Genomic DNA, 23,478 nt, shown 5'->3' on the forward strand with positions numbered 1-23,478 from the left:
TTTGGGGGCAAACTTTAAACTCCTACACTGTTTTGTTCCCTTATCTCATTAAAGTCAAATCTTGCATTTTCTTTTCCTTCCAATGTTATCTATTCCTCTCTTGCAGGCACTGTCATAACAGGGTATAGTTCAATGGTTCCATAAAATTGAACTCATCCAAATCTCTGCTGCCTGTATCGTAACTCACACCAAGTCCTGTTCACCCAATTCCCCCGTGCTTGCTGACCTACATTGGCTCCTGGTCCGGCAATGCATCAACTTTAAAATTCCCATCCTTGTATTCAAATCACTCCATGGCCTCACCCCTCCCCATCTATGTAACCTCCTCCAGCCCTACAGTCCTCTGAGATCTCTGCACTCTTCCAATTCTGGGTCTTGCGCATCCCTGATTTTAATCACTCCGCCATTGGCGGCCGTGCCTTCAGCTGCCTAGGCCCTAAGCTCTGGAATTCCCTCCCTAAACCTCTGTGTCTCTCTACCTCTCCTCCTTTAAGAAAGACACTCCTTAAAACCTACCTCTTTGACCAAGCTTTTGGTCACCTGTCTTAATATCTCCTTATGTGGCTCAGTGTCAAATTGTGTCTCATAACGCTCCTGTGAAGCGCCTTGGGATGTTTCACTACATTAAAGGCGCTGTATAAATGCAAGTTGTTTTTGTTGCTAACAACTCTTTGTTATCTCACCCATATGGTCATTATTCCTGTGTCAGCCTGCACCATGAGCATGGGAAGGCTACTCCACCTTGACCAAATGACAACCAAGCCTGATCTTGCCTTTTCTCAAACATCCACGTACACATGCGTTTTCCAGCAGGTGTCACTGGATAACTATCAGGAGTGGGAAACCTTGCCTTCCCAGGGGCCACTGAGGCCAACCATAACACCCCCTACAGTCACCACATTCCGATCAGAAAACTTCCCTGATCTGTATGGCTCAATAATCATATCACATCATAGCAGCTCCCGTATAACACATTAATTATTAACATAGTTAGACGTTTGTTTAATCACCTTTCCCCCCTCCCCTCCCTCCCATGCAGGCTTATAAATACAAACATATTGTCCATCACATGACCTTTGTTGAGAGTTTCTCCTTTATCCTTTTTACTTAGCAGTTAATTTTAATGCTGTATTCAATTTTTGTCTGATCAAATGTCCCAAGGCGCTTCACAGGAGTGTTATTACGTTAAAGGCTATATAAATGCACTTGTTATATAGAGTTATTTTATTTAAGTTTATGCCAGAATGTTCTCGCACTTCGGTTTTGATTCAAGGTGCGGCTTCATTACATGATGTAATGCAAGAATTGACACTATTTGTTGTGATCTATCACTAAAGATGAACTGTCCATAGCAATCACCTGCATTTTGTTCTGCCCTTGAATCCTTACCTGAATTTTGGATATTGCTGAGTGTTTGACTTTTGTTTAGACGCGTGGAGGATGGGCCTGTGCAATGGAATATATAATGTACATTACAGCTTGTATTATTTTAAAAGAATCAGGTCATCCTCCAGTAACAGCACGCTAGCTATGCTATAAGTGTACTCAAATATTTTACAGGAATGACTCATTCTTACAAATAAGTCCATTAACCGGTGAAAAATAAGGTTATATAATAGGCAGCATTTACTAACCTCTTGCATTATGCAATGAGGACACAGGAGTATAGAACGGAAACAATGACCAAATGTTACAGTGCGGTATGTGATTAGAATACAACATTGACTGTAGTATGCCTACAGTAACTAAGCAACATTAGTTGTAAATTATTCTCCGGTTCTCGTAGTATGTTCCCATGCTTATATTCCTAAGATTCCTAGGAAATACTTAACTTTGTGAAACACGCACACTCGTGCATGAAAAACAGCATGCATTTATAAAATCTGGATTTTATTTCTGATAGCATTTGTCCTTCTCCTCCTCTCCGGATGTTGCTGCTGATATTGTCTGCTGGCGAAGGAGTGTGATGCACATCATGGTAGAACCTGCTGCCAAACAACAGAGGTGCAGTGTCTCAAAATTCTTGGTTCTGCCTATGGGGGAAATTATGGCACATCGACAGCAAGACGTATCCCTCCGAGATGAACCATACTGAGTTAGAATAAGATCTTCCTGAGCATTCTTGTGCCATACATTCTTAAATTAATTTCTTGGCGAAAGACTATCTTGCTGCCTCATAAGTTTTTGACAGTCCTGGTGAATTCAACAGAAGGGAGGGAGCAGAACTTGTTGGGGGCAGGTGGGGAGTGGTCTGTACCTGTACTGCTCAAAGAAACATCCAGGAAGAGCAGCCTAGGAACGCCATTGATGGCCTCCACGGAGATATCTGCACGTTTATATCGTTGTACACTACTGTTTGAGGAGGGTTATCTGAGATTAGGCCTTTTTACTAACAACTGGGTTGACTTCACAGAGGCAAAAGACAGAACGAGAAAAGAATATAAAAAGTAAACAAAACTTAGAGACATAATGATGGAAGTTAATTAACTTCATACAGGATTGTTCCAGAGTAGCAACAAAATACTTATATTGCTGGTTTATGCATGAATACCATAAAACAAAAAATTGATGTATTATTAATTGTGACTTTCCTTTATGCTACATGGCTGGAGATTCAAAAAAAATGCTGGGAGTTTATCAGTGCATATTCTGATATGAATGTTTGATTATTGAATGTTGAAATACTAAAGAAAAAACTTGTAAAAATAAAAATCGATCTTGTAAAATTTGCTTGCCCTGGATTCGTTTAAATTGGGCTTGGGTCCGGAATTAAGCACGGCATTCCAACAAATAGTGGGTTGAAGAATTAACAGCTTTGAAATGGCCCAGAAGATTAAAGGGTCAAATACTTTGTGACTTCAGAAGCGGATGGTTGAGCCTCATGAGTATCTGATACGTCAGGTTGCTTGCTTGGATTGGATAAGCCTGCAAGTTCCCAACTGAGCCACTAGGTGGAGGGTCAGGCAGTAAGGAACTATTCGGTATCTGAGGAAAAATTTCTCACAGTCATAAAATGGTCTATGACACACACCATCCAAACATCTTGGATGGAGGACAGTCTGTGAAGGGGAGAGGATAAAATGGGAATGTGGGGTTAAAGCAGAACCATGTTAAAATATTCAACAACTCTTTAGGATTTTCCCTCTTAAAAGTGCACTCTTATTAGTTTTATAATCAGTGATTTTCTTGAAGCATATGCTGACATGCAAATTGTTACTTTCATTGTCAATGTTTCATTCACTCTTTAATAACCTTTTTAATCAGGCTTGCCGTTTGCAACAATATATGCAAACCTAAACATGACTAATAGTTGCAGTACCACTAGCCCCATCGTCAACATCAGCTGGATATTTCTATGACTTGAGTGTAATAATTGCCCTTCCTCCTTTAGCTTCAGAACTTTCCCCTCACTTCCCTTTGGATCTTTCTCTGTGCCTTGCTTAAATTGCAGTAGTTTAGACTTTCATTTAATAGACTGTTTTTGCGAAAGATTCTAAATGCTGAATCATCTATAAGATATACATCTTATGGGAAGTATTAAAACATTAAGGCTACAATTAAAAATGTGGTGGCGCAACTGATGAAATATTCTTTTTGAAAAACCAATTAGATCTAACTGTGCTGAGAATATCCGCAAGCACATCCTACACACTGGCAAACACGAGGGAGTGCGAATGTACAACTGCCCAAAGTGCGAGTATGGAACCAATATCCCATTAGAATTTCGCAACCACCTCAAGGAGCTTCATCCAGATATTGAGAATCCAGATCTGGCTTATTTGCACGCAGGTAAGACTCGCTTCATTCTGAGTTCTAATTCTTCTCAATTCTTCTTTGAACTGCATGCATGCTACACAATTGGCATGCATGCAACATATCAGAGCAGTAAAGATCTCACTGGTGACATGTTAGATCTTGATTTCAGGATAGAACGTCAGGGCCATGAGTTTACTCAATCATTCTACCAGACTACCTGTGTACCCCAGGTAGGGTTGCCACTTCTGGTTGAATATATTCCTGGAGGTTTCAACACATGACCTCCTGCCTCCAACTGCCCCGCCCCCACGCTCCCGCCATTGGTCGCCCAACACGTCCATCCTGGTGGTGCCCCTCCTTCCCACACCGATTGGAAAACGAATAGACTCTTCATTACCTGATTGGATGATTCAAAAAGCCTGTTTTCCCATCTCCAATATTTTTTAAACATAATGCAGAAGTGTTCAAAGAAAATGAAAAAAATACACTGTTTTGTTTAGTGCCCCTATGATTTTTCTCCAGGGTTGCTTGTAGCAGTATCCTAGAGATTAATCTTCAATTCCTGGAGACTCCAGGGCAATTCCTGGAGACTCCAGGGCAATTCCTGGAGACTCCAGGGCAATCCTGGAAGGGTTGGCAACCCTAACCCCTGATGAAAGGCAAGGACCCAGTTACGTTGAATTACACGGATTTTCAGGACCGAGTAATTCCCACATAATTGCTTTTTTTCTTCCTTATTTACATTCTATGCATATTGCTGCTACAGGGAAAGGCATTTATATTGAATGAGTTAATGCTAAGTCATATTATTGAAACATAACAAATTGTGATATATTTAAAATAGGCCACCACTATAGGCCACCACTATTTTTTCACATAAACCCAATCTTTGAAAACCAAACATGAGCTTTTCTTCAAAAAAGTAACTGGAACAACTTGGAGGTTGAGAATTAAAATGGGTTACATTTTGCAGAACTGGCAAATTAAGAAATTAGTGTTGTACAAAAAGAAGACTAATGGAAGAATAAGTTAGGGTTTTGAGCTCTAAATATTCTCTCTCTATTGTCCACTGTAATTTTCAGGACAAAACCTTGTGCAAGTGATCACCTCATTCAACAACTTCCTAGCTGAATTAAATCAACTCATAGCCCAGGAAATAACAAATTAAGCTTGTTAATTGTATTGTACTTGTCTTCATCCATGTTCCTATAGAATCACTGTACCATATCTATGAGACCAAAATTTGGGGACTCGATTATTCAAAAGGGAATTGTATATATTCTTGAAAAGGAAAAAATTGCAGGGCTATGGGGAAAGAACAGGGGGAGCGGGACTAATTAGATAGCTCTTTCTAAGAGTCAACACAGGCACGATGGACTGAATGGCCTCCTGTGCTGTACAATTCGATGATTATCTGCCAATTTCCATCATCCAGTGGATGCGGCGGGGAACCCTCACTGTGATCCATAATAGAGGTCTCACTGTTTCAATAATACTGAATACAAAAACAATCAGGGTGTCACAATGCACAGTAGTGCCAGTCTGCAGCATCATCGAATGATGGGATGTGGGTTCATACATGTGATTTCCCAGACAATGAGCATCAACTGTGTCACTGTGGGGAAGTGTGGGCTGGCAGCCAGGTACTGCTCCACAATGAAGGCATATTAGAGTGAAAGAAAGAAAGAAAGACTTATATTTATATAGCGCCTCTCACGACCTCAGGACGTCCCAAAGTGCTTCACAGCCAACGAAGTACTTTTTTGAAGTGTAGTCACTGTTGTAATGTAGGAAACACGTCAGCCAATTTATGCACAGCAAGGTCCCACAAACAACAATGAGATAATGACCAGATAATCTGTTTTGGTGGTGTTGATTGCTCAACACCCTGGGTCAACCTAGCAGGCAGTCACAGTGGCATTGGCAGAGACCAGTAGAACAGGTCTCTCGCTATTTATCACAGTGGATGAAAGGTGCATCACCAGGGGAGAATAAAGGAGATTCTAACAACAAAGAAATAGTTCATTTGTGGTCAGTGGAGGTAGAGGCACTACAATTGGTCGCAGCGCTGCTGGGTTAGGGATGAGAAATATCGGCAAACGTTTCCACTCCTGACTGCTAGCCAGTGACCAGTGATGGAACGTTTATTTCTACAGACATCTGATAGGGGCAGGTTTGGACTTGTTGCGATATCCACCACCACCCCCCCCACCCCCAATATTTTGAATAGCCTGCAAACACCCACTGCCACTGTCTAGACTGGCAAATGAAGAATATAGGAGGACTACCAATGCCCAGAGAACTGTAACTCAGCCATAGTCCATGCCCTTCAGGTGAGGGGTGGTTCGAATTTGCAAAAAGGAGATAAAGAAGGGCGGAAAATAATAAATTAATTGCAATACAGACAAGAAACTGTGATGTTAACTCTTCCCCTCTCCATATTCTCCTCTCATTTCTAACAAATGTTCAAGCAAAAAATAACCTTTCCTTTAAACCTGAAGCTTTATTAGTTTCTCACTGTGCTGTCAGTTCAGACAGGTTAGTTTCTTCACAGTTGAAAATCTAGTCTTCTACTCGACTGTCAGTTTGATTGACAGCTTGTTGCCCACATCTGTCAAGAAAAATTACCCAGTTTGTAGCATGTGTCTTAAATAAAATATGCACCTGGAAAAAAGGTTTGAACTCTTGGGGAGTAGAAAGAAGCACTTTCCTTGCACCTTCTGCCTATCTTTCTGTCCACAATGAAAAATACATAAAGCTTTCAGTGTTGTTGCTTAATCCCCTAAATCATAATTATGTATAATACAGGGTAGGCTTGCAATCAGTTTCATAACCCATGGTTTTTTTTTCAAGGTGTTGATGATGAGAATGCTGTATGTATGAGATTCAAAATCAAAAGAATGTGAAGGGAACCTGACAACACAAATCCCTTTTTCCTACTTGCAAAATTAAAATATATTTGAAATATACTGCTGGAAGTCCAGTATTCACATCTCAATATTGACAACTGGTGTGCCTAAAGTCCCTCTCATTTTGAGAACTTTTGGTCCTGAGTTCTGGTGTTAATTTATCAACAAAGCATTAGCAGGAACTCTTAGAAATGTTTTTTGTACCAAATTACATAGAATTGCACAGAATCTGCAGCACAAAAACAGGCCGTTCGGCCCAACTGGACTATGCCGGTGTTTATGCTCCACATGAGCCTCCTCCCACCCTTCTAGATCTCACCTTCGCATAACCTTCTATTCCTTTCTCCCTCGTGTACTTATCTAGCTTCCCCTTAAATGCATCTATGCTATTCGCCTCAGCTATTCAACATTCTAACCACTCTCTGGGTAAAGAGGTTTCTCCTGAATTCCCTATTGGATTTATTATTGACTGTCTTATATTTATGGCCACTAGTTTTGGACTCCCCCACAAGTGGAAACATTTTCTCTGTGTACCTTATCAAATTCCTTCATAATTTTAAAGATCTGTATCAGCTCTCCTCTCAGCCTTCTCTTTTCTAGAGAAAAGAGCCCCAGCCTGTTCAATATTTCCTAATAGGTATAACCTAAAAATATTTGAGGACTGACCTTTTCTAGTGAAGAATGCTGCTGCATCTGGTAATATCATTGAAAATGTGGCAAAAATAGTACAGTAAGTTTTAGAGATTAATTGTTAACATGCAAGACTTGTTATTTGCTGGTGTCGTAAAAATTTGTGTGTCGTGTGGTACAAAAATCATTGCAATATAGAACACGTGATACAATTGCAGGTGGCTGTCATCCTAGAACTGACGATTCAACTCTGCTACCACATTTCATAAGAATTTACCAAGTTCCAGTATATTGATCAGCAAAATCTCTATACTGTAGTGGTGCAAAAATTGTACCCCTTTGTTTGCGGATTACTAGAAACTGCATGACCCGGACACTGGATGTTAACTGATCGGGCCAGTACTTTTGTATATGTTGTAAAGAATAAGATATTTCACGTTGATAAGTTGTTCAAGGTGCTGTGGTTTGTGAGGTCATCTGAGCCCTCAACGCATTGCTGCCTTGCAGCTAAAGAAAGGAAGACTTGCATTTATATAGCGCCTTTCACGACCTCAGCATATCCCATAAGGCTTTGCAGCCAATGAAGTACTTTTGAAGTGTAGTCACTGTGTAATGTAGGAAACAAATGTAGTTATGCATTAACCTAGGTAAAAGACATTGGCATAATTCTAGACTTTTTTTTTTATTCGTTCACGGGATGTGGGCGTCGCTGGCAAGGCCGGCATTTATTGCCCATCCCTAATTGCCCTCGAGAAGGTGGTGGTGAGCCGCCTTCTTGAACCGCTGCAGTCCGTGTGGTGATGGTTCTCCCACAGTGCTGTTAGGAAGGGAGTTCCAGGATTTTGACCCAGCGACAATGAAGGAACGGCGATATATTTCCAAGTCGGGATGGTGTGTGACTTGGAGGGGAACGTGCAGGTGGTGTTGTTCCCATGCGCCTGCTGCCCTTGTCCTTCTAGGTGGTAGAGGTCGCGGGTTTGGGAGGTGCTGTCGAAGAAGCCTTGGCAAGTTGCTGCAGTGCATCCTGTGGATGGTGCACACTGCAGCCACAGTGCGCCAGTGGTGAAGGGAGTGAATGTTTAGGGTGGTGGATGGGGTGCCAATCAAGCGGGTTGCTTTATCTTGGATGGTGTCGAGCTTCTTGAGTGTTGTTGGAGCTCATCCAGGCAAGTGGAGAGTATTCCATCACACTCCTGACTTGTGCCTTGTAGATGGTGGAAAGGCTTTGGGGAGTCAGGAGGTGAGTCACTCGCCGCACAATACCCAGCCTCTGACCTGCTCTCGTAGCCACAGTATTTATATGGCTGGTCCAGTTAAGTTTCTGGTCAATGGTGACCCCCAGGATGTTGATGGTGGGGGATTCGGCGATGGTAATGCCGTTGAATGTCAAGGGGAGGTGGTTAGACTCTCTCTTGTTGGAGATGGTCATTGCCTGGCACTTATCTGGCGCGAATGTTACTTGCCACTTATCAGCCCAAGCCTGTATGTTGTCCAGGTCTTGCTGCATGCAGGCTCGGACTGCTTCATTATCTGAGGGGTTGCGAATGGAACTGAACACTGTGCAGTCATCAGCGAACATCCCCATTTCTGACCTTATGATGGAGGGAAGGTCATTGATGAAGCAGCTGAAGATGGTTGGGCCTAGGACACTGCCCTGAGGAACTCCTGCAGCAATGCCCTGGGGCTGAGATGATTGGCCTCCAACAACCACTACCATCTTCCTTTGTGCTAGGTATGACTCCAGCCACTGGAGAGTTTTCCCCCTGATTCCCATTGACTTCAATTTTACTAGGGCTCCTTGGTGCCACACTCGGTCAAATGCTGCCTTGATGTCAAGGGCAGTCACTCTCACCTCACCTCTGGAATTCAGCTCTTTTGTCCATGTTTGGACCAAGGCTGTAATGAGGTCTGGAGCCGAGTGGTCCTGGTGGAACCCAAACTGAGCATCGGTGAGCAGGTTATTGGTGAGTAAGTGCCACTTGATAGCACTGTCGACGACACCTTCCATCACTTTGCTGATGATTGAGAGTAGACTGATGGGGCGGTAATTGGCCGGATTGGATTTGTCCTGCTTTTTGTGGACAGGACATACCTGGGCAATTTTCCACATTGTCGGGTGGATGCCAGTGTTGTAGCTGTACTGGAACAGCTTGGCTAGAGGCGCAGCTAGTTCTGGAGCACAAGTCTTCAGCACTACAGCTGGGATGTTGTCAGGGCCCATAGCCTTTGCTGTATCCAGTGCACTCAGCCGTTTCTTGATATCACGTGGAGTGAATTGAATTGGCCGAAGACTGGCTTCCGTGATGGTGGGGATATCGGGAGGAGGCTGAGATAGATTATCCACTCGGCACTTCTGGCTGAAGATGGTTGCAAACGCTTCAGCCTTGTCTTTTGCACTCACGTGCTGGACTCCGCCATCATTGAGAATGGGGATGTTTGCAGAGCCTCCTCCTCCCGTTAGTTGTTTAATTGTCCACCACCATTCACGACTGGATGTGGCAGGACTGCAGAGCTTTGATCTGATCCGTTGGTTGTGGAATCGCTTAGCTCTGTCTATAGCATGTTGCTTCTGCTGTTTAGCATGCATGTAGTCCTGAGTTGTAGCTTCACCAGGTTGGCACCTCATTTTTAGGTACGCCTGGTGCTGCTCCTGGCATGCTCTTCTGCACTCCTCATTGAACCAGGGTTGATCCCCTGGCTTGTTGGTAATGGTAGAGTGAGGAATATGCCGGGCCATGAGGTTACAGATTGTGCTGGAATACAATTCTGCTGCTGCTGATGGCCCACAGCGCCTCATGGATGCCCAGTTTTGAGCTGCTAGATCTGTTCTGAATCTATCCCATTTAGCACGGTGGTAGTGCCACACAACACGTTGGATGGTGTCCTCAGTGCGAAGACAGGATTTCATCTCCACGAGGACTGTGCGGTGGTCACTCCTACCAATACTGTCATGGACAGATGCATTTGCGACAGGTAGATTGGTGAGGACGAGGTCAAGTAAGTTTTTCCCTCGTGTTGGTTCGCTCACCACCTGCCGCAGGCCCAGTCTAGCAGCTATGTCCTTCAGGACTCGGCCAGCTCAGTCAGTAGTGGTGCTACCGAGCCACTCTTGGTGATGGACATTGAAGTACCCCACCCAGAGTACATTTTGTGCCCTTGCTACCCTCAGTGCTTCCTCTAAGTGGTGTTCAACATGGAGGAGGACTGTATGTAGATTGTAACTGGTTGCCCCATGTATGTGTGTCTTTTTGTAACTTTAAATGTAATCCTGAAATATTAATGTAAAATAGGAGACTTGATTAATGTCACAACACTGGGACAGTTTTATCATATAGCTGAAATTTTTCTTGCGTGTCATGCATTGTCTTTTGGAAAAAAAAAAGTAATTAATATTGAATCGTTGCTAATCTACATTGATTTTCTAATCTATCATCGATTATAAGCTTAAAAAATGCAATGTATCACTGGCTTTTTATTGTATAAGTTGACAGTAGCTGATAAAGTATCAGTGTAGGAAGTGTCAGAAAAGGTTAATATTTATTGATTTTACTTGCATTAAAGCCAGTGTAGGTTTGCCATCAGAGATGTATGGCCAGCAGCTTTGGAACATAATGTAGATTTTCTGCATGATGGTTATACAAGCAGTTTTACTGTAACCTATTGCAGTATTAAAGCACTGGAAGTAAAAAAAATGACAGATCCTTAATAATAAAAAAGGTTACGAAATCCAGACCACCTGGGAGTTGAATTTAGCATGCTGAAATGAAGCACAAGTGTACCACTTAAAAGCTGAATAACCCCTGGCATTGCAAACGATAGTCACATTTAGCCTTTTCATCCACTTAACTAGGCGTTATTGATCAGCAGAAGGAGCATAAGCAGGTGATCGCTGGAATTATGAACAATAGAGGACTGTTTATTCAACAACAACAAGAAAAAGTATATAATTAGTAAACCGACCAAATTGGACATTAAGATTCAAAAGGCCTTCTGTGAACTAAAATGAATGTTAAGGGTTTTGTGCTGGGGTTTATTTTTTCAAGGTACGCAGTCTGCTTGCCTTGAAGCCTGAACCTCTTGCTTTAACTGCATCGTGTACATGGGACAATGACGAGAATACTGCAGCCTTTTCATTTATCTCTATCACCATACAGCTGTCAAAAGGGCAAAGCCAGTAACTAATGTCATGGTTTGCATACAGTAGCAAAAGATGCACACACACATAAAAAGACAAGCCCTTGGCTCTTTTTTTTTTAGCTGTAAGGACATGGGCTAAAAGACATTGGCAGATATACAGAATTAAATTTCACCTTCTCTGACCATGACGCGGTTTTAATATATTGCACCATTGTGATAAGAATTGCATCAGCACCACTATTGATGTCTTGCTCGCACAGCATGGGGTATCATCATAAAGGGAAAATGTTCCAAACTCATATTGTGTTAATCAAGTAACCACTAAATATTCCAATATTATTATCTTTTTATTGTCAGGAACTGTGCAGATCCAATCAGTGATGATATATGAGTAAAGGGGCTGAAAAGGGTATAAAATATGTGCAATTAAAATCATTTGTAATAAAATAAAACTTAGAATTCACATAAATATACATTTCCGTGATTGGTGTCAGCAAACATTGTGCATAAGTAATTGGACTGCAAAACTAAATTTGAAGATTTTAAGGATTCTTTAGGAGGACCTTCTACTGTCTTAATGCTGATACTCTCGTAATGAAATGATGCTTTTTAATTGTTACTTATAAAATACATTCAGTTTTCTGATTGCATATTTCTGGTTCCCCCCCCCCCCCCCACCACCAATTTCCACTACTACTACAACAACAACTTGCATTTATATAGCACCTTTAACGTAGTAAAACGTAGTCCCAAGGAGCTTCAGAGGAGCATTATCGGACAAAATTTGACACGTTTTCATTCACCTACTTCAGGGCAGGCTGAGGCTCCTTTGGAGCTGATGCCATTGTTCATTGTCCGCATTCTCTGTAGCGTTTGCTGAACCAGTGAGAATGCACGGAAAGCATTTAGCATTAAAATAGTGTTTTTTACATCTGCAGAGTATACATAATACAGAAATGCTTTCCAGGTTAACATATTTCTATTGGCCTCTTATACACCATATGAACCAAAGTACAAATTCTGAACCAATTTTTTAATTGGGCCGTTAAAAGATGCTACACATTGTTATCATTGTCTCCCCTTCATCCTGTAAGGATTTTAAGAGTTTCTTTGTTTTTTCCAAAAGACTTCAAAAGAAACTGGAGACTAAATACTCAAAGTCTTATTTCAGGCAAGTTTCAAATTTAAAATTTTAATCCGGTTCCATTTTCCACATGAACTGCTCAATTTGGGCCTCAGACAGTTGGCCAACACCTATGATTAGCATCTCTGGTTTCTTTTGTTGACATTTAGAAAGCAAAACAAAGATTATTTAGACGTAGAATTTACAATACAGAAACAGGCCATTCAGTCCAACCAGTCCATGTTGACTTTTATCCTCCATCAAGTTGATAGTCCTAATCACATTAATACGCCCATAAGAAAATACAATGAGGACAGCTCATTCTTCCCATCAAGCTTAAAATCGCATTACCACCTATGCTGTGTCATGTACAACTATGTCAGTCAAATAAACATATTTCCAAAGTCTTGTATTATATTTGAAGTTTTAGAACCTTGTCCTGCAATGCAGATTATATGCCCCCTTTATTGACAAATGTGGTCCATGGTATTTAGAGCAACCTTAAGTATTTTTTAAAATTGCTTACAATGAAAAATGAACACTATTCCATCAGTTTAAATAATTTGCGATCTTGCTCTTTTTGATCATAAATCTCTTAACATTTCCCCAGTATTGACAGCTCCAAGGATATGCTATGAATCACAATTAAGCATACACTCCACCTTACAATTGTGAATTTCCCAGGCTAGTTTAAACATCGAGAATGGATTTCTTTTCTCAGTGGAAAAGTTGGAGATGATTTCAGTTTGTTTTTTTCCAAGTGACATAAACGTAGCTGAAATATGAATTTGAATTAATGTCTTCATCCCAATTGGGTGCAGACCACACCTGCAAGTCCTTCTTCACTCTGGCTCAAAATTCAGTTAAAGTGTTACTCTTCTGAGAAAAACAGTTAAAGGTTTTTTGGGACTTAAAGGTATATTTTTGAATAAAAACTTGGAAATAACAACAGCAACATGCATTTATATAGCACCTTTAGGGTAGAAAAAGCATTGAGTATGGAAGATTAAGGGGTGATCTAACTGGGGTGTTCAAGATGATTAAAGGAGTTGATAGGTAGATAGAGAATAACTATTTCCTCTAGTGGGGGAGTCCAGAACAAGGGGGCAGAACCTTAAAATTAGAGCTAGGCTGTTCAGGGATGATGTCAGGAAGCATTTCTTCACACAAAGGGTAGTGGAAATCTGGAACTCTCTCCCCCAAAAAGCTGTTGAGGCTGGGGGTCAATTGAAAATTTCAAAACTGAGATTGATAGATTTTTGTTAGACAAGGGTATTAAGGGTTACGGAACCAAGTGGATGGGGTTAAGATGCAGATCAGCAATGATCTAATTGAATGGCAGAACAGGTTCAAGGGGCTGAATGGCCCATTCCTGTTCCTTTTGTTCCTTCCTATGTTCCTATCCCAAGGTGCTTCAAGAAAACTGGATAAACAATGGACTTTTGAGCATTTTATGAGGTAGATTTTATTAAATTTATGGAAATTTATGCTTACTGAAGGCTGTATAAGTTGGCAAACACACATAGTGCACTTAATAATTTAAGGTAGGAACTGGCTAATGATGGGGAAAGCGGAGAAAGGGAGGTACCTCACGGCCCAAAATGTGCCACGAGCAAGGTGGGAAAGAAGGTTGACAGGTTGGTACATGATGATGGGGGAGATATTTGCTGCTCCCAAAAGGGGCCAAAGGCAGTTCATGTCCCATTCGCCTCTCCCAACCCCCGCAAGGCTGCTAGGACCCTGTCCTCCCAAATTCTGGCCATCTGCTGATACTACTAGATCTTCTCCCAGGCAGCCCCTCCCCAATATTCCTGGACCCAAGACCCTAGCCCAGATCCTGGGACCTCCATTCTCTGTATTTCAAAACCCCTAGACCACCCTCCTGGTGCTCCCAGCCTCTGGGACAATCCTCAATACTACCAGACCATGGATCTCTTTCCACTCATCCCTGATCCCAAGACTATCCCAGATGCTCTCAGACACCATAACATTGCTTTCCCCATAGTACTCCCAGATCCCAGCATCTTTTTCCAAGTGATTCCAGATCCTGTGACCTATCCCATAGCTCCTAGAAACTTCTATGCAGTGTTTCTGGACCCTCAGGCCCCCCTCTCAGTGCTTTTAGATCCTGGGAACTCCTCAAAGTACTGTTAGACCCTGAGTTCGCTTCCCATTGTTCACAGATCCTAGGGACATCTGCAAAGTTTATAAATTGCTGTCCCTTATAATACTTGACATAACACCACTGTTCTTCTAAAACCACCAACTCACTCTGAGCAATACCTTGGGGCATCTGTTTATGCGTGCATGTGTATGTGAGAGAGAGATCTTTATTGTCCTCATACTATTCTCCAATATATTTCACAATGCCAAGTATTGGAATAATAGTGTGAATGAAACAATCCTAAATAGAAACATAGGAGCAGGAGTAGGCCATTCAGCTCCTCAAGCATGTTACACTATTCAGTTGGATGATGGCTGATCTGTACCTCAACTCCATTTACCTGCCTTTACTCCACATCCCTTGATACCCTTACCCAACAAATTTATATCAATCTCAGTCTTGGAAATTTCGAGTTCCAGATTTCCACTACCCTTTGCATGAAAAGTGCTTCCTGATTGCACTCCTTAATTTTAAAATTAAGCCCACTTGTTCTGGATTCCCCCACCAGAGGAAATAGTTTCTCTCTACCTACCCTATCGGATTCCTCGATCATTTTAAACCCTCGATTAGATCACCCCTTAGCCTTCTAAACTCAAGGGAATACAAAACAAGTTTATGCAACCTATCCTCATAATTTAACCCCTTAAGCCCTGGTATAATTCTGGTGAATCTGCACTGTATTCCCTCCAAGGCCAATATATCTTTCCTGAGGTTTGGGGTGCCCAAACTGAACGCAGTGCTTGAGATGGGGTCTGACCAAGGCTCTGTACAACTGAATCATCACTTCCTCACTTTTGAATTCCAACCCCCTTGAGATAAAGACCAACATGCCATTAATCAATGCAATCCCTTAGACCTTGTGATGAGTATTGGACTCTCAGTACATGGAGTTGTGAAAAGTAAATAGAAACTGCTGGAAGTGCACAACAAACCCCTCAACTCCTGAAAGATTAGACAGGTTAACATAACTTCACTGCAAAGAGTTGTGAATCTGTTCCTAAGCTCATGTTCTGTTCTGTCTTTCATTAATTTGGTTCTCAACTATGCCACTAGCTGAAGAAAATAACCTGTCTGAACTGACAACACAACTGACAATATCAGCTAGCATAGGGACCAGGAAAGAATGTTTGCTGGCTGGGAGTTTAGTGGGAAAGCTGAAATAGTTCTGCAGATTCACATAAAGAACTTTCCTTTAAAGAAAGAAAGAAAAATTTTTATTGATATAGCTCCTTTCACGGCCTCAGGACATCCCAAAGCTCTTTACAGCCAATGAAATACTTTTGAACTGTAGTCACTCTGGCAGCCAATTTGCAGACGGCACAGTCCCACAAACAGTAATGTGATAAATGACCAGATAATCTGCTTTAGTGATGTCAGTTGAGGGATAAATATTGACCCAGGACACTGGGGAGAACATCCCTGCTCTTCTTTCAAATAGTACCATGTTATCTTCTACGTCCACCTAAGAGGGCGAACGGGCCTCGGTTTAACGTCTCATCTGAAAGACAGCACCTCCGACAGCGCAGCACTCCCTCAGAACTTCACTGGGAGTGTTAGGCTAGATTTTGTGCTCAAGTCTCTGGAGTGGAACTTTAACCCACAAACATCTGACTCAGAGGCAAGAATGCCATCCGCTGAGCCGCGGCTGACACTTTAACATAGTATTCAGCAGTTTAATAGATTTTGCGGTAGACTTTTGAAGATTTGAAGCATATGAGTAAAGCAGAATTTAATGGCCCGGAATTTGCTCTGAGTGGCGAATGAACGGTGCCCACCACACATTAGCTTTAAACTTACTCACAAACGATCCACGGGCTTTAGTGTTCCTCAAATGGTGAGCTGCAAAAAGTGCATCGTCCTCTCCCGGGAATCTGTGAGCTACGTGAGTAGGTAAACGATCACTCTGTCCCTCAACCAATCAGATTGAAGCATCCTTGACAAGCTGTGCAGAGACAGAACCAGGAAGTGAAAGCTGCAACAGTAAATTCAATGTAAAATAATTTAGAGAAAGCAAAATAGAGAGAGTGAGAAATATTGAATTAAAAGACAGAGATCAAAGAGACAGAAAGAAAAAGTAAAAAAAATTAAAACATAAACTTTTTTTTAAATGTCTAACAACAATTAAAATCGGAAGGAATGAAACTCCACATTTTTAAAAGTTAATTTTCAGCGGCAGAGAGGTTGTTTGGCAGTCATTAAGACTTGCCACGCCATTAAAAGTTAGCTTAGATGTAAAAAAACTGAGCGTACCTTTTTCTGTGTAGATTAGTTCGTTTCCAGCCTGGCAGGAGAGCAACTTCGCATTGGTCCATTCATCCCAACAGGGATTCCGCTGGTGAGATGTCCTTCTCTCACAGTTTTCGGAGGAGCTGGGCATCTGGTAGAGCAACTTCTGGATTTCTGCATTTGACTGCACACATGCGCTTGTCGGAAGTTACTCTTCCATTTGCCGTGAAACAACGGTGAGCCCTGTTCAGCTCTGTGTTATTTTTGGAGCAAATTCCAGGCCATTAATTACATTTGAGTAACATTAAAAAAAATACTTTTTCTATCCATTTTTTTTCATTTACATACTATTTATTTTCTTTTATTCTCGACTCTATTACCATAACCCCGAAACTGGACAATTTCTGACTTGCATTGCAGGCAGTGTTGGTAAGGTCCAGCCGCTAGTATTCATACGTCTGTGGCAGGGCACGTGGGTGAACTGGATTCCCAAGCAGCCAAATAAATATGCAGCAACATGCTCATGAACTTTGCCAGTGGGATCTACCATCAGACTAATTGCAGCAGCAACAATTAGCATAAAGAGGGCAAAGGCCAGAAGTATGTGTAAACAGGAAAGACTACATTTGAGCAAATAATCAGAGAAAAAAATAATCTTTATCATTCAGAAATGCTCATACAAGCTTGCATTTTGTGATCAGTGGGTTTTCCCATCTATTGCTAGTTCTAAAGTTGCATCTCAACACTTCAGAGCCATTTTTAATGTTGTAGCACAAAAATTTCAGCATTACTTTCTTGTAACTATCGTTCACCTGGAAGATAGAAAACCATACTTAAAAATATTCCAGTGAGTGAAGTTAAGTACATAATATAAGAGCCCATAGAGCATGTCAAGAGTAATTGAACCCTGGTCCTACCTTCTTTATCAGCATCTCTTATATCATATTGAGGGTTTCTTTGAAACCTTAAAGAAAATAATATTCGTTTGGGACTTACTGTCACAATTTTTTTTGTGTACGCAGTCAGTACTTGCCAAGATGTACAAAAACAGTGCCGATTTTCTGACTATGCGGCCCTGGCTTGGAGACTCACCCACCAGGAACACACGTTGGGAAAAGTACTCCATAGTTCTCCTGATGTGTGCTCCCAAAGGGCGAGGCTTGAAGCCAGGAATGTTCATTCGGAAAATCAGCCTTTACAGCTCGAGACACCATGACAGCAAGTAAGAGACTGAAAGACAGAACCGTGGAGAGAGCAAGAGACAAAATACTGGACAGGACAGGACAGGAGAACAAATAAAATGGCACAGAATAGAAGAAATGATGCATTGATTTTTAGGACATTTTTCTAGTGCGTTTTGGTTTATTTTGCAGATTACGTTTGTTGTAATTATGAGACTGTAATTTAAAATAGGTGAGTTTTCTCTCGCGCAGTGTTCTGGTTGAATTTTTGGAAGAGGTATCTGAAGGTTGTAAAAAGAAGGTAAGACTGAGAGAGGTAAGGTGTTTTATCATTTTGAGTTTCTGGGAAATTATAAGTCAAGAGCAGGATGCAGTACGATGTAAGGGGGAGGAGATCATTGATTTTGGAGCTTAGAAGGAACAAAACAAGTTCAGAAGATGACCGATCAAAGTAAAACACCAATAATATAGAGGCAAGAAAGCTTGAAGTCGAGATATGTCGTATGTTATGGGTGAAGTAGGGTTCACCTGTCAGATGAGATTTTTCTTGCAACTTGTTGAGAGTGCAAGAGGAGAGTTACAAGAGCTTCCACAGATATGGGAACAGTACTCAACTCTTCATCAAACTTTGGGCTTTATAGAGATTTAAGAGTTATTGAAAGGAGAAGATGTGTTTAGCATAAAAGAGAAAACTGAGCTTCTTGAAGACAGTTTTAGTAATGGAGGAGATGTGCATGTTCCATTTGAAGTCAGAGGAGATGGCAGCGCACCAGGACTAGCCATTCCACAAGCCAGGATATTCTAGTAGGACTATGACACCGCCATCTAGCCAACGATGTGAAAGATTGTCCAGGTATGTCCTATCCACAATAAACAGGATAAATCTTACACGGGCCAATTGCCACCCTATCAACTTCCACCCAATCATCAATAAAGTTTTGGAAGCAGGCATCAATATTGCCATCAAATGACATGTAATCACCAATAACCTGCTCACTGACGCTCAGTTTGGGTTCCATCGGAACCACTCAGCTCCAGATTTCATCACAGCCTTAATCCAGACGAGGAGGCAGGGGCTGAATGCCAGAGGAAAGATGAGAGAGCCATCCCTCAATATCAAGGAAGCACTGAACCAAGGAGCCCCAGCAAAACTACAGTCAATGGGCGTCAAAGGAAAAACTCTCCATTGGCTGAAGTCATACCTGCCATAAAATAAGATGGAGGCCAATCTCTGCAGTCTTAGAACATTGTTGCAGGAGTTCCTCAGAAAAGCGTCCTCAGCCAAACCATCTTCAGCTGCTTCATCAATAACCTTCCCTTTGTAATAAAGTCAGGAGTTTGATTGTCCGCAAATGATTTCACAGCGTTCAGCTCCATTCATATTTCCTCCAATAATGAAGCAGCTCATGCCAGTCTACAACAGGGCCTAGACAACATCCAGGTTCCAGCCCAAATGGCCGATTATGGCCATCGCAAACGAGAGGGCCCCATCACCTCCCCCTGACCTTCAAAGACATCACCATCACTGAGACCTCCACCATCAACATCTTGGGATTGCCATTGAGCAAAAGCGTAACTGGACCAGCCTTATAAACACTGTGGCTGCAAGTGATGGTACCTCCAACAGTGCAGCACTCCTTCAGTACTGCACTGGAGTGTCAGCCTAGATCTGTGCTCAAGTCTCTGGAGTGGGTTTTGAACCCACAATCTTCTGACTCGGGCATGTTAGCTACCCACTTAGCCACGGCTGATGGGATACGGTGCTGTCGCTGCTTTAATAGGAGAGGAGACTGGCTGATCCTCATGGAGTGTGACATGATCTACTAGTGGTCAGTGATGAGCCTGGACATAGCTGCATGCTAAGAACACCCATCCAGTCACAAACTGGCAGTGTCGCCCTGTTGTCGGGACAGTTTTGCAAAATGCTACCAATGAGTTTAGGCCCTTAATGATTAGATTGCTACATTGAAGAGCTGCATCTGACCACAGTACCTTCCAATTGGAGCCTTTTTCCCTTTTTCCTGTGCTATAGTAATGTTAAGTAGCTTGTGTCTTTGGCTAACTCACACTGGTAGATGAAAATGTAGCCATTTTGGCAGATCCCAAGATGACTAAACTTAGTTTTTTCATAGTAATGAAGGTGAGTGATATTTTGATGATTGATTGTAATATGTAGGTCTGTTTTTTCAAAGGTAACCATGCAGGCTGAAATTCAATCTTAATTTAGTTATTTATTTAATCTAAATCAGGGTTTTATTGATGCATAAGTATAATAATGAATTGTTTGGTTTAATTCTAGTTAAACAAGCCAAAGCCTGTCAATCTCAACAACAGAATTGGCCATTAATGGCCACCATCTGTCGATCTATGTCACTATTATTGATTGTTCATAGGGTGAGATGAAGCAAATAGAGTGGGAGAGTGGGAGGAGGCTCATGTGGAGCATAAACACTAACATAGTCTGTATGGGCTGAATGGTCTGTTTCTGTGCACAGCAAGTACCTTCTCTGTTCTCGCCCTTAATGGTGCTCCTCTAAGATTTCATGAATTGAAGTCTATCCCTCCTTAATGGACACATTAGGCTTCTTGCAACCAAAGCTTCAACTATCGTTCTGGCTTTCTCCCAGTGGATGGAGTAGACACTTGTTTCTGGCACACTTTCATCTCCTAAATCTTCCATTACCATTTTGCTTGCCAGGATGATATTGCTAACCATCTTGTGAGAGTAGTGCAAATCTTATTTTTTTTACTACAGAATCTGGGTCTAACTAATTGAATCCTGATCCATGCTAGTCTGCAGAGAACTCATTCCTTACACTGCACACCCTAGAGGTGGACTCCTCCATACTCTCAGCTATGATAAGGCAGCTCCATGGCACGTTGTCTAATGCATCTGTTGGTGCAGTTCCAAGGTCCTTCTCTTAAAGTCTGGGGCGTTGAGGCCTTTATCCCGACCCTCTTTAGCAAAGCTTGGACCCTCTGACCTCTGAGCTGATGCATGTTGAAGTCAGAGGAGGTGATGGTGCAGGCTGCCGAGGCTCATCATCTTCTGAAAGGCCTGATTTTGCAGAGGGAATTGGAAGAAAGGGAGGGTGAATGAATGAATAAAGAAAGAAAGAAAGAAAGAAAGAATTTGCATTTCTATAGCGCCTTTCATGACCTCAGAACATTCCAAAGCGCTTTACAGCCAATGAAGTATTTTTTGAAGTATAGCCACTGTTCTAATGTAGGAAATGCGGCAGCCAATTTGCGCACAGCAAGGTTCCACAAACAGCAATCTGATAATGACCAGATAATCTGTTTTCGTGATGTTGGTTGAGGGATAAATATTAGCCCAGGACACCGGGGAGAACTCCCCTGCTCTTCTTTACAATAGTGCCGTGGGATCTTCTATGTCCACCTGAAAAAGCGTCTCAACCGAAAAACGATACCTCCGACAGTACAGCACTCCCTCAGTACTGCACTGGAGTGTCAGCCTAGATAATGTGCTGAAATCTCTGGAGTGGGACTTGAACCCATGACCTTCTGACTCGGCGGCAAGAGTGCTACTCACTGAACCACGGCTGACACTATTTCTGGGCAGGTTAGGGAGCCTCACATGTGTTGGGAGTAGTGAGGCATCAACAATTTGGGCAGCTGCCTGAAAGATATGCTCATCAAAGACAAATAGAAGAGAACAAATCACAGACCTTGCTGATCCAATGCTCCCATCTCTCCATCCCCGATGCTGAGGGAGGCTTGTGTCCTGAATGTCATGTCGTCTTGTTCCATTGCACTGAAGACCTGGGTGTGAGTGGGCTGTCCGGCCTGTTCCTGCCAGCTCCTTGGCATTGTGTGAGAAGGAAGGAGAACTTATTAGTGAGTGACTCCAGGTAAGGCTTGAGATCTGTTGTCAGGTGTGCTGATGTGTGACATTGAGCAAGCAGTGGGCAGAGTAGGAAGGTGTTACAGAGCAGGAGGGTTTACATGTGAGGGTAAGGATAAGAAAAGAGTGCATAGCTTTCCCGGTGCAACCACGTGACAGCAAGATGCTGCATGTGCTTGCAGAGAGGGCAACAGCAGCTGCTGTTAATGCAACTGCAAGTAGGAGGAGGGAAGGCTTAGATCTCATTGCTCATGAGCAGATGCAGAGTAGTATGGGGAGGGGAAGTGATGTGACACAATGCGATGCAGAGAAGGCGTCATGACAAAAATAATTCCTACCTTGGCCAAATGTGTAAGATCGTTAAATTTCATGCAGCAATGAAGCCATGTTCTGTGGGGGGGTGGGGGGGGGGGGGTGAGGCTGACACCAACACCATTGACCTGCTCCAAAAGGAGAGATTTGCAGGAGTATGGGAAAAGAGGGAGTGGGACTAATTGGAGAGCTCTTTTAAAGAGCCGGCACAGGCACAATGGGTCAAATGGCCTCTTTCTGTGCTGTAAGATTCTATATTCTTTCAGGCCATTCCGCAAGGTATGCCTTGAGAATGCGAGTCTTCACTGAGGGGAACAGGAGGTCCTTTGCGTTTCCTCACTGCCTGCACTAAAACCTCCAGGGCTGCGTCTGAGAATTGCGGATGCTCGTCCTTGTGACCTTGTGACCTGATGCACTTTGTCACCACACGGTGCTGCAATGCTAACCTGATGTCCTCGCTTTAAGGTCGGAAAATGTGTGGGCAGCTCGCCTGTGATAGGATATCGAGGCCTGTCAGTCGAAATGGTCCCAGCCTCTTGGGAACTTTCCTCGCCCATCCTAAGCCGCTTCGGCGCAAGGAGTGAAAATCAACAACAACAACTTGCATTTATATAACGCCTTTAACGTAGTAAAACAACCCAAGGAGTTTCATAGGAGCGTTATCAAACAGAATTTGACACTGAGCCACACAAGACATTAGGACAGGTGACCAAAACCTTGGTTTTAAGGAGCTTCTTAAAGGAGGAGAAAGAGGCGGAGAGGTGTGGGAGGGAATTCCAGGGCTTAGGGTCTAGGCAGCTGAAGGCACGGCCATTAATGGTGGAGCGATGAAAATCGGGGCTGCGCAAGAGGCCAGAATTGGAAGAGCGCAGAGATCTCGAAGGTTTGTAAAGGAAGTTACAGAGATAGGGAAAGGCGAGGCCATGGAGGATTTGAAAACAAGGATGACAATTTTAAAATCGAGGCGTTGCCGTACTGGGAGCCAATGTAGGTCAGCGAGTACAGGGCTAATGGGTGAACGGGACTTGGTGCGAGTTAAGATACAGGTAGCAGAGTTTTAGATGATCGCCCCCCTCTATTTTGTGTGTAATGGTAACAGACTGAAGCACAACAATTTCACATGTTTATTTAAAAATGTGTAACTTCGGTACAAAAAGTTCAATGCTTTCTTGGTC

At 42.5% G+C, this 23,478-nt stretch overlaps 1 protein-coding gene across 2 annotated transcripts in view; it reads left to right on the forward strand.

Moving 5' to 3' along the window:
* Positions 1 to 23,478, forward strand: part of znf407 (zinc finger protein 407) — a 439,270-nt gene that overhangs the window by 321,930 nt on the left and 93,862 nt on the right. For both annotated transcript variants that reach the window (XM_067981928.1, XM_067981929.1), the window contains exon 8: positions 3,611 to 3,789. In XM_067981928.1, the coding sequence (XP_067838029.1) occupies positions 3,611 to 3,789 (179 nt within the window). The remainder of the gene's footprint in view (positions 1 to 3,610; positions 3,790 to 23,478) is intronic.

The sequence above is a fragment of the Heptranchias perlo genome, chromosome 3 (assembly GCF_035084215.1).
Source record: "Heptranchias perlo isolate sHepPer1 chromosome 3, sHepPer1.hap1, whole genome shotgun sequence".
In the NCBI taxonomy this organism is placed as follows: Eukaryota; Metazoa; Chordata; class Chondrichthyes; order Hexanchiformes; family Hexanchidae; genus Heptranchias; species Heptranchias perlo.